Raw genomic sequence first — 16,955 nt, forward strand, 5'->3', positions numbered from 1 at the left:
ACACACACAGCGGCGCGTTCCGGTTTCGTCCAGGTTTCCGTCCGGCTGCAGCAGAAAGGCGGAGGAGAAACTAAACTTACCGCAGTTGTGGAGTTGAGAACCGTGGGAAAGGTCTGTTTTAGACCCCAGGATCACCGCGCAAACGAGAAAAAAAGAAAGAAAAACACAAATCCTTTCCACTCACCTCGACACGTGGACGATGATAATTCCCATGAAAAAAAAAGCTGGATGAAAGTGAGGTAGCTCTGCGGCGAACAGCTCCAGCACGCTGGTGTGTCCCTCTCTGTCTGTCTCTCTGTGTGTGTGTGTGTGTATCTCTCTCGCTCTCGCTCTCTCTCTCTCTCTCTCTCTCTGTGGGATCAGACCGGCACATTCCTCACAGCTCTAGACAATGAGAAAGAAAAGGTGGGCTTTCTTCGGCTCGAAGGGCAAAAAAAAAAAGGCCCACCCCTAACCGCGTTACACCGCCGAAAACAAACGCCCTTCCCCGGCTAAAACAGGCCCGCCTCCGCCATGGAGAAACGCAGCAAAGCCGGGCTAACGTCTAACATTGCTGTTCGGTTCTTCTGCTTCGGAATCGACTCCAGCTCCAATTCCAGGTGTTGGGAGTCGATTTCATACAGTTTTCTTTAAGTACGTCCATTTCATACACTTTTTTCAATTCCCATACATTTTTAAAAAAATATTGACTCCTTATTTTTTCTTATAAAAACATTTGTACAAGTACATGAGTGAAAAACCGCCATTTTATTTAGCAACGAAATTTGGAATGCAAACGCTAGCTAATCCGGCTAATCAGGGTTAAACCTGTACTTGACTCTCAGAAGGATTAGTATTAGCGACATTTCTTTAAATTGTAAAACAGTCAGGTATTTTAGCCTAGGCCTATATCTGCCATTTTCCTTTGTTTTGCAAAGTAGAATAGCATTAGCTACTAGATGTCAAACCACTAATATATGTTTAATAGAGATAGCTAATTCTCATACTTTTTTTTTCTCCTCTGTTCTCTGTGAGTCGAATAAAATTGATTCAGAATCTTTGGAATCGATTCTCATTTTCCTATGCCCCGACTGAAAGAATCGACTCTCTTTGGTCTTGGCTCCCTCTCCTAACTTCTAGTTTAACAGATTAAACGAGCAGGATTCCTTTGAAATGTTGCTGGACATTTTCTGGACAAATAAGTTATAGAAGGAATTGGAAGGATTTTTCAGTCTTGCATGTAGTAGGCCTAAGTGTAGAGTGGCTCATATTTACCCTGCTAAAAATAACAATAGATCACAGAAATTCTAATGGTTTCCACTACAAATACCATTACAAATAATCAGCTAACCATTAAAACCATTGCTATTATTAGTCCTTGATGGTATCTACTAGACGTAACATGCCACCAATAGAACGCAACAAATTACCAGTAGAGACCCACAGGGACCATTAGTTTCCATTAAAACCAATACAATTCACATTATAATCATTAAAACATTGCAAATTCTATGAGTGTTTCTGTTGTTTTTTCAGCAGGGTATGTAGATCAATATGTAGACTATAGTCAACATAGGCATTTAAACCTCTAAAATAACAAATTTCTAACATCCTTTTGGTGTAAAATGAACATAACTACATTTGTAATTGGCTTGTCTTTACACAATTGGTTATTTCCATTCATTCAAGTTCAGTACGGACTTTATGGTGGTCAGGGTTCCATTGTATACAAAGCCTATCTCAGGAATATTGAACATGAGATGGGAATACACCCTGGATGGCACACTAGTCCACCACAGGGCACCATGGGGTTCGGCCCGGGGATCCTGGAGCTGTGAGGCAGCAATGCGACCCTCTGCTTCACTGTGCCTCCCTGTCCAGTTTTAATTTAGCATTAAACTATTTCTACAAGAGACCGTTTAGATTTTATACCTATTCTTTCAGTTCAGAAAGTATAGTTTTATACTTGCTTTATTATTATTGTTCCTGTGATATATTACCAAAGGTTAACCTCTTATCAGATAAAACAGAAACAGTTTTGATATGTCTAGTAATCATTGATAAGCGTTAAACAAGGGTAGATTGTCTAATGGGTGATAGGTTTATTGTCAGATGTAGCAAAATCTTTACATGCTTCTACAAGGGAAGACAAAACCCTGCAGAAAACTAAGCACATTAAGTTAATGGATTAACGTGACCCATATAAGGAAAACTCATGTGGTGTGTGCACAGTTTTCCTCTAATTTAGTGGCAGAAGAGCTATTGTGCATGTCTCAACTGGGATTCTAACAGAGAGACAAATCAATCACACACTGTTTGCTGTTTACAATATTGAATTGAAAAACTAGGGTAAGTAAACACAATGTAAAAACTGTTACAGTCATCCCCTTCCCTAAATGTACTTTATAAATAAGGAACAAAACACAACTGATTGTTTTCCAATGACATCATGAAATGTTTTTTTTTAAAAATCAAAAAACAAAAAAAAGCTAAACGCTTATTCAGTTCAACTGGTGTTTTCTGGATGTGGTGACAAAAGCATCCTAAGGCTCATAAATCATGGTAACAAAAGAGCAATAAAATGATTGAAAGTGTCATAGTCCTATCCCTGCCAAGGAACCTTTTATTAAGAGTTTATGGTCTTCATTGGGAATCTTCCATGACTGCAGCAGATGGGTAATCTCTGTGCGCTTATAAATATACACAAGACATTTATATCGTTCATGAAAGCATACTCTTCAATTTTCTGTCTGAAAAAAGAAAAGAAGGCATTTATTCATGGATACAACAATTTGTAGTTGTGGGCAGAGGAGTGGAGGCCAAGTTCCATTCTTAGTTCTGACTCTTCTGCATGCCGACCGTGTCTATGATTTTAGACTGTGCTTGATGCAGTTGAGCTGCCAGGGACTGTGATTTTAGACTGTAAAATGAAATGGCAGGACTTCTATCCACCTGTGTTTATATAAAGTTTACTCAAGTTAGTGGAGTTTTTCAAATAAATGAAGACATGAACATGTCTGGGTAATGATTGGATTAAATTATCTTGTTAGTCATTTGTAGAATGTTCACATAACAGTTGTTGTGCATTTGGAACAATTTGGACCACTATTTTCAGAAATTTGCTTAAAATCTGCAAAACATCTGGTTGGAAATGTACGGAGTCAGCATGTTTCAACCCACTGCTCTGTAGCTGTTCGCTTCCAATGAAGTGCCTCTGTTTTCTTATTTTAAAAAGTTCCTCAAGGCTTCTTTGGACAGTTAAGGGTCTTAAAGGGGTATCCTGAAGGGGTTCTACTTGAAACTGCCTGTCAAAAAGGGAAACGCACTATTTCGGGAATCTACATAGTACAGTTAAGGGTTCCTTAACTGTCCTACACAGGGGAGCCTGGAACCTATCCAGGGAACTCGGGGCACAAGGTAGGGACACCCTGGATGGGGTGCCAACCCTTCGCAGGGCACAATCGCACACACCTTCACATACTATGGACAGTTTGGAAATGCCAATCAGCCAATGCATGTCTTTGGACTGGAGGAGGAAACTGGAGTAACTGGAGAAAGTGTCTGTGACATTCTCATGATGAACAATGTATTTAACGCTATAGTTATCCATGTGCATTTGATGGATAAGAAACAAGACCGTAATGTGGAACCTGAGCACGAGTACCTCCGGCCCTACCTCAGTAAAATGTTTCAATATGCTGGAGTAAGCAAATACAAGTATAAAATGAGGGATCTTCTGAATCCAGTCTTATTTGAAAAAACAGGTTGAGGTAAGTTTCACTAATTTTCTAATAATAAGAGGCTATATTTAACAGTTGGCCTGTTTTCTTTGCTTATGCCTGATTAGATTAACATTGATTGTAGAAGCTAATATAAATTGTAGCATGTGAAATTCTAGCTAATGGTAAATATAGGTTATTTACATGATTTTTTTTATTTTTATTTTTCACTTCTGATGAATTCATGATCATCAGCCATGTATATGACCAGCAAACAAAAAGAGAGAACGTTTTCAGGCAAAACAGCATAGTTGCTTATAATAATTTACGCTTTAGATCAAGTCATATAAGTAATAAATTTCTTTTCACATGAAAACATGACATTACTTCGTTTCATCAGTTGAAAACACTTACTTTTTAATGCTTGAGTACATTTAAAAGTAGCAACTTTCACTTGAGTACATTTTTGGCTGGATACTTCCACTTTTAATTAAGTAGGATTTTGACACTTTATGTATGTTTTCACTAAAGTATAATTTCTCAGTACTTTTCCACTCCTGACTGCTGTAAATGTAGTCCAAATACTAGCAGTTACCACTTCCTGTTTGTTCAAGCGACGTAACCAGGATGACTCAACTGTGACAATTTAGTTGGATTCCATACCACTGAAGTAATATGGAAAGCTAGAAGGAAAACTAAACACAGTTGGGAGACCATATTAGGGCAGTTCATTACATACATACTGTATGAAGGCAAAGGATGTACACTCATAGAATGATTTTTTTTTTTAATGCCTTTTCTAAACATTCTTATTAGCATTATATGAAACATTCATGTGAGGACTTAGAGAGATGGGAGTGTTTTCATGATGTCCACATGGTTGGCACAACAAAAGTTCCAGTAAAAAATATACTTTATATACTGTATGTAGTGCAAACTGATCATTTTGAATAAGTATTGCAATCGATGATAAGTAGGTCACATGACTATAACAGTGTTGTGGAGTAGTCATCTTCAATTAGCAACACTTCTAGCTTAACTACATTTATAGTAGTGTGGCTGTAGCTGAGCTATTTTCAAAATAGTTCCAGTAACAAACGACCTTTTTCACCAAATAGTAGAGTATTACGAATAAAAAAACCCCCAAAAAACGTTACACTGCATTTTCCCTTTTTATCTTACCAGTTTGAATAAATCAAACCGCAAATTTACAAATGAAAAAATTCGCCCAGAACCAAGTTCAATAGTTGTAATTAGTGCAGAAAGCACATAAGTATGTGCACCTCAGCTAGAATATGGTCGGCATGCAAAACCTTAAACACCAGTTTAAGGAAACACATAGTTATATATATAAAGCTACCCAAACCCCACACAGGCTAAACCATGTGGGGTTCAGATAACCTAAACCCCACATGATTTAGCCTTATGGCTAGCATCAGACAATATGAAATAACAGCAGACTCCCAAACATAGTTATTTAATTCAGTGTTAAATGGATTACTGTAAGCTAGTTAGATGTTTCCTAAAACAAACTGCACCATGAATCATGGAATAAGTTCTCTCTGTAGCTATATCTTGATTTGTTTTTTAATGATTGTTGTTTTAGAGTTATGGGATGCTAACTGCTTCTTACTAAAACTGAGAATTTACAAATAAAAAAAATGTTTGTTATGTCATATCCTGTACAAGCAGTCCATTAAATTCCTAACATGACTAATTTGTATGGGATGAAAATCTCAGAGATACAAAACAACTGTTTTGTCACATTCCTTCGCCTCCTCATCCAGTTGAAATAAAGCTTCATACAGTATGTTTAACTAAAGGATTGATTATACTTCTGCATTCACGTTTACATAAATGTAGAACAATTATCGACACTGATCTGAAAAAGCTGACATTGTTTTTGTGTTCCCTGTTAGTAGAAATGGTTGGATGGCTCTCCTTTTCCCACATAGGTTGTCCTCTTGCATAATGAAGTCCTTCAGTCGATAAAAGGCCACATGCGTGCAGAGGCAGAGCAACATTACTATACGTGCCTGAACAGGACCAGCAGCAGATTGGAGATTATATAAAATACCCACGCACTACAGAGGAGGCAGGAATAATACATCAGCTAGAGAACAGTAGTCATAATAAACCTGCAGAATATTCAAATATAGTGTACCAGTTCTCATCACACATATCCATGTGCTCAGAAATAAATATGTTACCTAGAAATGTTGCTGCTCTTGTGGATTACGGATCCCAGACCGATTCTTTATCAAAATATCAACAGCTGATTAAAAAACAAATCGATTTCATAAAGATTTTGTAATAGTTACAATAGAACTATTAGGTTTTGTCGCAGTTTATGAGTGCAGATGTTTGATTCTGGTTAAACACTGTGACCCTGACTAGTATTCTAATAATAACTAACCATTACAATAACTAGAATGATCAAATATAATAATAATAATAATAATAATAATAATAATAGGAAGAAGAAGAAGAATTACTAGTAGTTTGATTAGGTGTCATATGCGGCAGAGGAGGAATGAAGGTTATGTCATGTGAATGTGTCTTATAAACATCCACATGAAAAAGGGGAATGTTGGAGCATGTCCAGGATCTGAGGTCACAGTAAGAAGCAGAGCTACGTATTAAGGAATAAAACATGACAAGACACGCGGTTATAGGGAAAATAATCAATGCCGGTGTGCTGTGATGCGGCCTGACGTGAAGTGGAGTTACTTAAAGTTCTCTGAAGTTATTTATTTTCTTATATCACATCCTGAAATGTCTTATTCCTCTCGCTAACAATGTTTTTTTTCTTTTCATTTCTTAAAGAATGACACATCAAACTTTTTTATCCATGTTTAATCAAGTTAGTTCCTGGTATCACTTACTGAATGTTATAAACAGTGGCTCTCTCACCAGCCTTTCTTTTTTTGGAAGGAGTCTCCAGTGTCAGTAACAGTCGTAAAACTTTTCCAACACGAGAAAGGTAAGCCAGATTGCTGTAGTATTAGAGGAATAAAACACTTCAGGATGTACTGTTATTGGAAAATAATTAGCAGTAACCCCAATTTGCATCGCACCACCCCATTATTGTTTAGTTTGCTATAACAGCATGATTCCAAAGTGTTTTAATGCAGTTTAGACATAGATTTCCTAAAATGTTAGTGGCAATCAATAAATGAACTCTAGAGAGAAACATACAGTACTTTGGTTATAAGTCTGTATTAGCAGTGTTAACATGTTTGTCTGAGTGTAGGTTTAGGTTTATGTAGTATAAGGACTTTTAAGTTCTTACTTCTCTCAGAGTAGTCCTGTATAAGAGAGAAGGATAAAAGTGTGTTCACCAGGCGATGTTTTAGCAACCGTGGAATGTGACTCCAACTTTGTGCTATCCCATAAGCCCGTTGGGTTGCAGCCAACATTCCCTAAAACACACCTGGGTGAAATCACACCATCGCTTTTTTTTTCAGGCTCTATTTACAGCACTTCTATGGACTGAGAAGTGGTCCAGGATTAGCTGTTCTTTTTTAGAGCGTGCATTAAAAACGTTATCTGAGGAAATTCTGTGTCACATCCAGGTCAGCAAGAGAAATCCAAACTCCAGAGACATGCATCCTGGAGATATTTATAGCGCCCCACCACACAGGGTTGTTAACAGCAGATAGCAACACATACATACATATATACATGCGTACACTTCTAGAGGACACCGACTCATTCCAAAATCCCAATGCTGCCTATATTAGCACTGCTGCAAAAGGTACCCACATGGAAAGAGCAGTCACTGTAATAAAACTGAAGGAATCTACTTTTATAACATCGCCTTGCTTTCATCTAGAGAACGTTTAGCATCAGAACCACAATCTGGTCACACAATTTCGTTAACCTTAATCCAGGATTTAAACTGTGGTGACTTCTGTGTGTGCATGTGTGTGGCTGTGGCTTTATGTGTGTTTTTGTTCAGTTGTTGTCTCGCCACACGCATATTAAAACAAGGTTTGTTCTGAGTGATGTGGCTCAGGCTAATCTCACACAGAAATTTGTTTCATGACTGGTGCTCAGTTTAACACCAAAACTAGTCTCTACTCATAGGATGGTGAAAATAACAAATAATAAAAAAAGACCTAGTAAAAATGGTGATTTAAATAGTTAGACTTACGTGCCAAACAACATTGTACATTATATGGCCAAAAGTTTGTGGACACCTGACCATCACACCCATTTGTGGGTCTTCCCCCTATCTGTGGCCACATAGTTGGAAGCACAGAATTGTATAGGATGTCTTTGTATGTTGTAGTGTTACAATTTCCCTTCACTGGAACTAAGAGGCCCAAACCTGTTCCAGCATGGAACCACACACTTTTGATCATATAGTGTATACGTCTCATGAAAAGTACAACTTTAATCTTTACTTCCAACTTTCTATTAATTTTTTTATGGAAGGAATAAAAGACAACATGGTTTGCTGTCAGCAATAGGGTGGTGTGGTTATTTTCCTACAGCAGAATGTCCCATAGTGTTGATAACAATTACAATTTTATATGTAATAAAAAATAACACCACACTTTTTTATCCATTTAAAGTTACTTTTAATGTTGAGGAACATCTCTGAGACAAGTTAGTGTTCTATTATCACTTGTGTTATAGCAGTTATATACAGTCATACAGTCATTCTCTTACCAGCCTCTAATTTTCCTTTCTCTTTATAATAATAATAATAATAAGTTTGTTGTATCTACTATAGATGTACAGTTACTATAGAAATTCTAACATATTAGAATAGAAGCGTTAATATGAACCTCTCCACTGAGTTATAGTCAGCACTATTGTCAGAGTTGTGCTGTTACAGATAATCAATTATCACCTTCTGATTAAACAGATTTGTGAATTCAACAGACAGTCTAATCTTCAGCTGATTAGTTTGGGTGAGTCTGAAGTCTCAGCTTCCTGTTCTTGGCTGACAAGAGAGGAACCTGATGTGGCCTTCTGATTTTGTGCTGTTGTAGCCCATCTGCCTCAAGGTTCAGCGTGCTGTGTGTGCTGGGAAGCTTTTATGCTCATCACGGTTGTAAAGCGTGACTATCAGAGTTACTGTCAGTTTGAACCAGTCTACCCGTTCACTTGACCTGTATCAGCATGCACTGAGTGTATATTATATTGGAAAATGAGGCTTTGACTCAGTGGTATTTTCCCAGTGTAAATAAGTAACCAGTACTATCACAGCAGAATGGGATGGGCGAGATCTGTCCTATGGTTAATGCATCCTGTAGCATTTGATTGACATGAACTCATCACATTACAATCGAAGTGGCAAAGACTAAAAACCTGGGCTTGCATCGCCTCCCTGTGTTCACTATTATATATGACACTTTCCCATTACCAGTGTCTCTGCTCATAGTGCTCTCACCTCTCTGATATTTGCTGTAGTAGTACCTGTGAAAAGAAACCACAGTGAGACACTGTGGATCAGTATATCAGTCTGAAGATCTTGGTAAGTCATAACCTGTAAGTGTCTTTAGTGTTCTTCTAATATGTAAATGTAATATGTGCTTGCAGATAATGAGAAGTTCTACTGTAGAACATGACAGGAACTGGACTGTACGAGTGCAATAGTGGAAAGGAAATAGATAAGTGAAATCATTTGATCAGTACAGAAAGAGATCGGGTTGATTGAAAGAGGTTGTATGAGGGGGAGGAGTCGCAGTGCTGCTGCATTGCGAAATCTACATGTGAAATATAAATTGCTCCATTTCCACATGTTCCACACAGAAGCAGCTGTCAACACAAGACACTGGTCCACTTTAATGCACTGCTTGTTAGATGGTAAACTTTCACATATGCAGAGAATATACTGGAGGTATATAGTGCACCTTGGGTTGACCATTTAAACATACTAACAGTCATTGTGTGTAAAGTGTTCTTTTGGAAGAAGAACCTGCAGGTACCTGTGGAACTGTGATTTTTGTTTTTTTTTATAGAAGAGAACATTTGCTTTTACAGTCAGCTCTCCAAACCAGTGCAGCAGCAAGATCCACTTAAGGTGAGCCAAACTACACACACACATGTAATATATATATATATATATATATATATATATATATATATATATATATATACACACACACACACAAACACACACACACACACACACACACACACACACACACACACACACTACAGGTCAAAACTTTGGAGACGTTTGACTGAAATGTTTCTCATGATCTTAAGAATCTTTTCATCTGAAGGTGTATGATTATACGTGTGGAATCAGTGCTGTAGACAAAAATATAATTGTGCAATAACATTCATTTCTTTCATTAGAAAACTAACATTTTATTTACAAAAAATATTTTTTTAAACGGACAACTCGGAGCGAAATATTCAGAAAAGCAGGAGATGAGTGTGCAGCGTCGGTGTGAACTCCTTTAATACGGTTTAAAAATCATCTCGGGGAAATTCCTCAAGAAATCGGGTGAGAAAACGTCAAGAATACATTTCTGAAATTCTAGGGGAAAAGCGTGTCTGCTCTGAAGATGATAAAATACTAAATTATTTTGATTTATTTTGGATTTTGTATATGATATATATATATATAAAATAACATAATTCACATAGTTCCATTTGTGTTATTCCAGAGTTTTGATGACTTCTAAAATGACATTCTAAAATGTGGAAATTAAAAATAAAGAATGAGTGTGTCTAAACTTTTGTCCGGTAGTGTGTGTGTGTGTGTGTGTGTGTGTGTGTGTGTGTGTGTATATATATATATATATATATATACACACACACACATACAGGTACATCTCAAAAATTTGAATATTGTGGAAAAGTAAATTTTTTCCATAATTTAGTTCAAAAAGTGGAGCTTTCATATTTTCTATATGTCCATGCCACGCCGCATTGATGCAGTAATTCGTGCAAGCGGAACCCCGACCAAGTAAATGAACATATTTTTCATAAGGTCGACATTTCTGTATTATAAATTCTTTATTCTAATATTTTGAGGAACTGGATTTTTGATATCCATGAGCTGTACGCCGTAATCATTAACACAAAAAAAGGCTTGAAATATTTAATTTATGTGTAATGAATCTAGAACATATGAAAGTTCCACTTTTTGAATTAAATTACGGAATATTTTTACTTTTCCACAATAGATGCACCTGTACACGCACACATACTGTATATCTATTAAAAGGGCAAACAACATTTTTAGATTATTAGTCATTATATTACATCATAACCCATTTTATTCTCTGTATTATCTCAGTTGCGATGATCTTAACCTGCTTTAATATTATTCGGAGCAAACATCCCATCCACTTCTACACTGTTAAACTTAATAGACAAAACATTAATGACAAACATTAGTTAAGAAAATTCATATTCATAAAGAGTTTAGGGTGGTAAAGTGGCACAGAAGGTAGTGTTATATATAGCTATATCACAGCTCCAGGGCCCTGATCCTGATCTCGGGCACTGAACCCTGCACTATAGGGTTTCTCTTTCATGACAGAACAGAAAAATAACGCTAAAACTATTAAGCATTCACAGAAGTTTTGAAGAACCTGTTTTTCTGTGGATGGCAGGCTGACAGATTAGACATAACAGCAGATGGGCTCTTCGGTAATTGTATACCCGGTTCTTTATAGACCAAATACAACTGAGACGATCGCTTTAAGCACTACATACGATCCCTTGAGGAACATTTTTTGTGTAGCGTGTAGCAACACCTGCTAATGATCTGAATCAACTGGTGACGCATTGTGTAATGTGTGAATTACCCAGAAATGTGCCACACCTCTGGGCGCTGTGCTCTGGAATTTTTCATGATGACTGGAAAGCTTCCTGATCTCATGTTTCCTTTTTATCAGCAGCTATAACTAATCATTATCTTGTGAGCATGTGATGCAACTCGTTTTACTTTTGTTTTGAGACTACTGTAAACCTGTAAAAATGACGTGATATGTTAAGTTATGATAATGTTTATATTTCTAAAATGAAGATCACAGTAATTTATAGTGCCAATATATAATCTATGACAGAAAATCTATTATTATCTATTATTATTAAGTGACAGTAAGTGTTATAGAGGTAAAAGTTTCTTGTGTGCATTTTTGATTTAGATTATTTCGGGCACTGCACACAAATGTTAGAACTCTTAAGCATTCTTCGTTTGCCTGCACTAGGAGAACCCTTAAAGTTTCGATGTAGAACCCTGCTTCATAGTGTTTCCTTGAGAGCTAGGGTGTCCAAGTAGAACTCTTTTTAGGTGGCTAAGAAGCCTTAACCATCCAATAAACCTTTAAAGAACCCTGGAAGCACTGTTTTTTCTCTAAGAGGGTAGTTAGGGTGTGTAGGATTTATAATACACCTGAATGCAAAATCCATGGCACTTTCCATTCAGAGAATTATGCCTGTGTTGAGATTGCAGCAGTCAGTAAAAATGTAATGTGAACTGAGGTGTGGAAGCCTCTGATGGCTCACAGAATTAAGTAATCATGGGAAACTCCAGCTCAGTGGCCAGAGGACTGATGCGCTCCATCCTGTATTGCGCAATCCACCCTTTTACAACTTTTGCAGTTTTTAAAAGAATAAACTGAACAGACATTTATTTGGCTTGTGTTACTCGTCGCCTTGTAAACGGAATGTTAAAGAATAAATACTCTTACAGAAAACTCACATAACATATTGAAATGCACTTTCAAACATATTTCACATGTAATCAAATATTACTCACATTCAAATCCAACATTTCTAGCACGCTTCATAAAAAATTGCAACAATTCTTTTTTAAAATGAAGACATACTGTGATGAATATTTTGGGCCTGAACATATTGGGTTGCTCTGTAGTTCTTCACAAATGGTGTTGGTATATGTTACAGTATATTTAGAAAATGAATATCCCAAGAAAACATGAAAAAGTCAAACTCAGGACTTAGAGGACTCAGGCCAAGGCCGGACATTTGTTTGCATTTATTTTTAAATAGTCTTGCGTCACCACAACACATGTTTTTGAGAGAACATGCTCATGGGAGTGATGAGTAGATATGTAGGTTCTTATATTGTTCGAGTAGAAATCTGCATGTAATGTTTATTTTAAATTATTCAATCATTTTGCCAATTATTATGTAAGAGTAGCTGAACCAGGACCCAAGGAACAATGACATACTGTATATGTCTTACAACCAGCAGGTACTGTTGCTGGTTTGATCTTGAGCTCGAGTTGCTGTCTGTGTACATTTTCTGTGCATGTTCTTCCCATGTTTCTGTGGGTTCCTCAGGGATTTCCAGTTTCTTCCCACCTCCCAAAAATGTGTATGTTCATTGCGGTTTACAATGGACTGGTGTCCCAATCAGGATGTAATTCAGGGTGTTCTCGGGATAGGCTTCAGACTCACTGTGACCCAGGAAGACTTGTATCCTGTACACCAGTGGTCACCAACCCTGTTCCTGGAGATCTACCATCCTGAAGACTCTAGCTTCAACCATAATCGTGCCCACCTGACTATCTAATCATTGCCTTAAGAAGTTCTTGATAAACTAAAACAGTTGTGTTAGATTTTGGTTGGAGATGAAACCTGCAGGAAGGTAGATCTCAAGGAAGAGGGATATTGACCACTGCTGTTCACGCTTAGGAATTTCAATCTGCTTTTCACATTTGGAGATGGTTCAAAGTAGAAACCAAGAAACAAGTACGTAGTTAAGAAATTTACATACTCAAGAACTGTTGAGGAACCATTTTTTTCCCTTCCAAAAGTGTGGTAACAGGTCTTGACCACTGGAGTTTATCGAGTTATAAAAATAGGAGAGAGAGAGAATTTGAATTTTGAAGCTAGAAAATCCATCTCATCACATATCCTGCACCTTAAATAGCATGGGAACAGAACTATAAAGACTTCTCTCTGTAAAGAATGGACTGTATTTGAGAAATCACTGTCTGTCTTGATTCTTGCCAATTTGTAGTGATAAAGAAAAAAAACAAAACAGAAAATAGAAGTGAGAGCACGAAAGAGAGAACTTCTTATTTTCTGTCTTGTGTGACTTCTTATATACTTCAAAGATCACATGCGGAATGTAATGTCTTTTTCAGATGCTTTCAACAGAGCCTCCTGTCAGTGTGTTCGCTTCAGAGAACCCCAGCTACAACAACTCCCAAAACAACACTTTCCTGGACTCAGAATTCCGCTACAGACTCTTCCCCGCTTTCTACGGCGTGGTGTTTGTAATCGGGCTGGTAGCCAATGCGTATGTCCTCTATGTCCTGCATCACATGCGAGATTCCAGAGCCATGAATGAGATGCGCATCTACATGACCAACCTGACTGTAGCTGACCTGCTTTTCGTCTGTGTGCTTCCCTTCTGGATTAGCTATTATTGTCAGAATGGCAACTGGATCTACTCAGACACTCTGTGCAGCATTAGTGGCTCGCTGTTCTTTGTCAACACCTACTGCTCTGTCCTCTTCCTCACTGTCATCAGCGTCAATCGTTACTGGGCTGTGACTCAGCCACTGGTGGCCGCTTCCACTGACTGCTGGAAGCGTGGCGTCATTATCTCAGTGATTGTCTGGGCCGTTACCCTGGCGGCGGCAGCCTGTCAGCTTGCTACACCCGGCATCCAGGAAGACAAGAACGCAGTCGGTGGCACCATCTCACGATGCTTCGAGGGCTACCAAAACAATGACGCCGAATCTAAGCACCCTGTTGTTGTTATCCACTTCATCATCATTGGCCTGTTCTTTACAGTCTTCCTCCTTGTGGTGCTGTGCAATGTGCGCATCGCTTACACCCTCCTAGCACAGCCCATTAGTCAGCCACGACCCAGTACAGGAAGACGGCCCCAAGGTACCAAACGACGTGCCTTGCGGATGCTGTGCGCTGTTGTAGGTGTGTTTGTTGTTTGTTTTGTTCCTCATCATGTGGTCCAGGGACCCTGGACACTGGCCGTATTGAAGTTGACCAACTGGAGTGAGGAAACCCGGCAGTTTCTGAATGACGCCCACCAAGTCACACTGCTCCTCATGGGGTTGAACTGCATCCTGGACCCAATTGTATACTGCTTTTCCACCAGAAAGTTTCGCATGTACATCCAGGGTCACCTGAAGAGAGTGAAGCAAGGCAAAAACTGCTCCAACCACACCAGCACCACGGGTTTGTCTGTGAAAATCAGGAATCAATGTGAAGAACTGAGTGTCTTTGAAGAGAAGGACTAGCAGAGATTTGAAAGACCTCAAACAAACTTTCACGGCAAGCTGTATTTACGGTCTGGGACATCTAGCAAAGACTTGGCATTTTCAGATGAGGTGTAAAAATGAGCCTGCATCTGGGACAGAAGGAATTTCACATTTTTATCCAGAAGGTAGAAACGAATTCCCACTGGCATCATTATCAGCAGGTAGTCGAACGGCATTGTGGGTATTGTAACAAACTGTTAAACAAGGTGAAAAAAAAGCATGTTCATGAAAGAAGTTTAAATTGAAAAAGACAACTCAGTATTTCTGTACAAACTATGTCTAGGACATTATTGAAGATAACATGTTAATTATAAAGACTCAGGGTGAATTTTTACTTTCATGTTTTTAAGTGACTGATGGGTAATTTCATAATTATCTGTGCACTGTCCAAAAGAAATTGCAGGATTTCCTAGACCTGGAAATGGTGTTTGGACTCATCATTATTTCAGCATGTAATTATCAGTCATTGTAGCTTGTTCTGGACTTCCCATGTACTCTGAATTTCATAATGTTGATTTCTTGGGCAAGTTTTGTGTTCCTTAAAAGAGAGGAAATACAGGGTCTTGTGTTCTGTGGTTCACATCACCAGTGCTCTCCCATGTTTGCATTTTTATTCTGAATTAATTCATCAGCTAAATTTAAAGACCTTTACTCTTTAATCAGGTAGATTTTACTCCAGTGAAAGCAGTAACTTGTAAAGAGAGCAGTTCAGGGTGGGGACTGGGAATCATTATGGATCATGCATGTTTGTGGGTTTGTCACAGGGTTTGCCGTGGTTGGATCTTCCAGCAGGACAATGATCCAAAACATACATCACAATCAACACAAAAATGGTTTACTGACCACAAAATCAAGGTCCTTCCATGTCCATCCCAGTCCCCTGACCTGAACCCCATAGAAAACCTGTGGGGTGAACTGAAGAGGAGAGTCCACCAGCGTGGACCTCGAAATGTGAAGGATCTGGAGAGGTTCTGTATGGAGGAACGGTCTCAGATCCCTCGCCATGTATTCTCCAACCTCATCAGGCGTTATAGGAGAAGACTCAGAGCTGTTATCTTGGCAAAGGGAGGTAGCACAAAGTACTGACTAAAAGGGTGCCATTAATTGTGGCCCACATATATTTAACAAAAACAAACAAACAAACAAACAAAAAAATATATATATATAGAATATTTAAAAAATATATTTTAATATATTTGCTTAAGGGGCACACAGTGGCTTAGTGGTTAGCATGTTCGCCTCACACCTCCAGGGTTGGGGGTTCGATTCCCACCGTGGCCCTGTGTGTGTGTGTGGAGTTTGCATGTTCTCCCCGTGCTGCGGGGGTTTCCTCCGGGTACTCCGGTTTCCTCCCCCAGTCCAAACACATGCATGGTAGGCTGATTGGCGTGTCTGTAGTGTATGAATGGGTGTGTGAGTGTGTATGTGAGTGTGCCCTGCGATGGGTTGGCACCCTGTCCAGGGTGTACCCCGCCTTGTGCCCCATGCTCCCTGGGATAGGCTCCAGGTTCCCCGTGACCCTGTAGGACAAGTGGTGTAGAAGATGGATGGATGGATATTTGCTGAAGCTTTATTGTTGTTTTTTTTATTTGCAGTGTATATGAATTTTATGTGTCTGCAGATTTTTGCATATTTTTCTTAATAAAGTCTCAATGCACTTAACTGTTAGATAAACAGTCTAAACCAGTTTAGTTTGGCCTATTTGTTCTTTCTATGTATCAGATGTTATTAACAATGTTGAAACTATGCCATCATGACATTCAGTCCTAGCTTGCATGTGGGTCATAAAAAGTGTTGCAAAGCACTTTACTCCCTCAATACATTTTTTATTGCATAAATTAAAACATAAAAGTTAAGCACAGACAAATTGGCAATATTTTGTATAATAATTTGAATAATGTGATACAATAATGGGTTTATATATACGCTCTTATTTGTTGAGCTTTGCACGTCCCCCAGTCAAACCCATGAAATTACATTTAAAATACCCTCAATATATTTTTTTAATTGTTTGAATTTTTTT

The 16,955-nt window shown here is 38.3% G+C and overlaps 2 protein-coding genes across 4 annotated transcripts in view; one reads left to right on the forward strand and one right to left on the reverse strand.

Moving 5' to 3' along the window:
- The window catches only part of luzp1 (leucine zipper protein 1), a 48,329-nt gene extending 47,851 nt beyond the window's left edge, over positions 1 to 478 (reverse strand). For all 3 annotated transcript variants that reach the window (XM_053633479.1, XM_053633477.1, XM_053633478.1), the window contains exon 1: positions 185 to 478. The gene's annotated coding sequence lies outside the window, so the exon portion shown is untranslated. The remainder of the gene's footprint in view (positions 1 to 184) is intronic.
- Positions 479 to 9,101: 8,623 nt separating this feature from the next.
- On the forward strand, positions 9,102 to 16,555 carry ptafr (platelet-activating factor receptor). Its single transcript, XM_053633692.1, has 3 exons — positions 9,102 to 9,552; positions 9,674 to 9,735; positions 13,790 to 16,555. Exons 1-3 carry the CDS (start codon positions 9,516 to 9,518, stop codon positions 14,909 to 14,911), a joined length of 1,221 nt encoding a protein of 406 aa, XP_053489667.1. The 5' UTR covers positions 9,102 to 9,515; the 3' UTR covers positions 14,912 to 16,555.
- Positions 16,556 to 16,955: the final 400 nt, after the last annotated feature.

This window comes from Ictalurus furcatus, chromosome 9 (assembly GCF_023375685.1).
Source record: "Ictalurus furcatus strain D&B chromosome 9, Billie_1.0, whole genome shotgun sequence".
In the NCBI taxonomy this organism is placed as follows: domain Eukaryota; kingdom Metazoa; phylum Chordata; class Actinopteri; order Siluriformes; family Ictaluridae; genus Ictalurus; species Ictalurus furcatus.

Excerpts from the sequence above, each read along its gene's own strand:
- ptafr (XM_053633692.1), top strand. The coding sequence starts at position 9,516 with ATGGTAAACTTTCACATATGCAGAGAATATACTGGAG. Across the intron at positions 9,553-9,673 it reads ATGCAGAGAATATACTGGAG|AAGAGAACATTTGCTTTTAC; the intron begins GTATATAGTGCA and ends TTTTTTTTATAG. Across the intron at positions 9,736-13,789 it reads AGCAGCAAGATCCACTTAAG|ATGCTTTCAACAGAGCCTCC; the intron begins GTGAGCCAAACT and ends TGTCTTTTTCAG.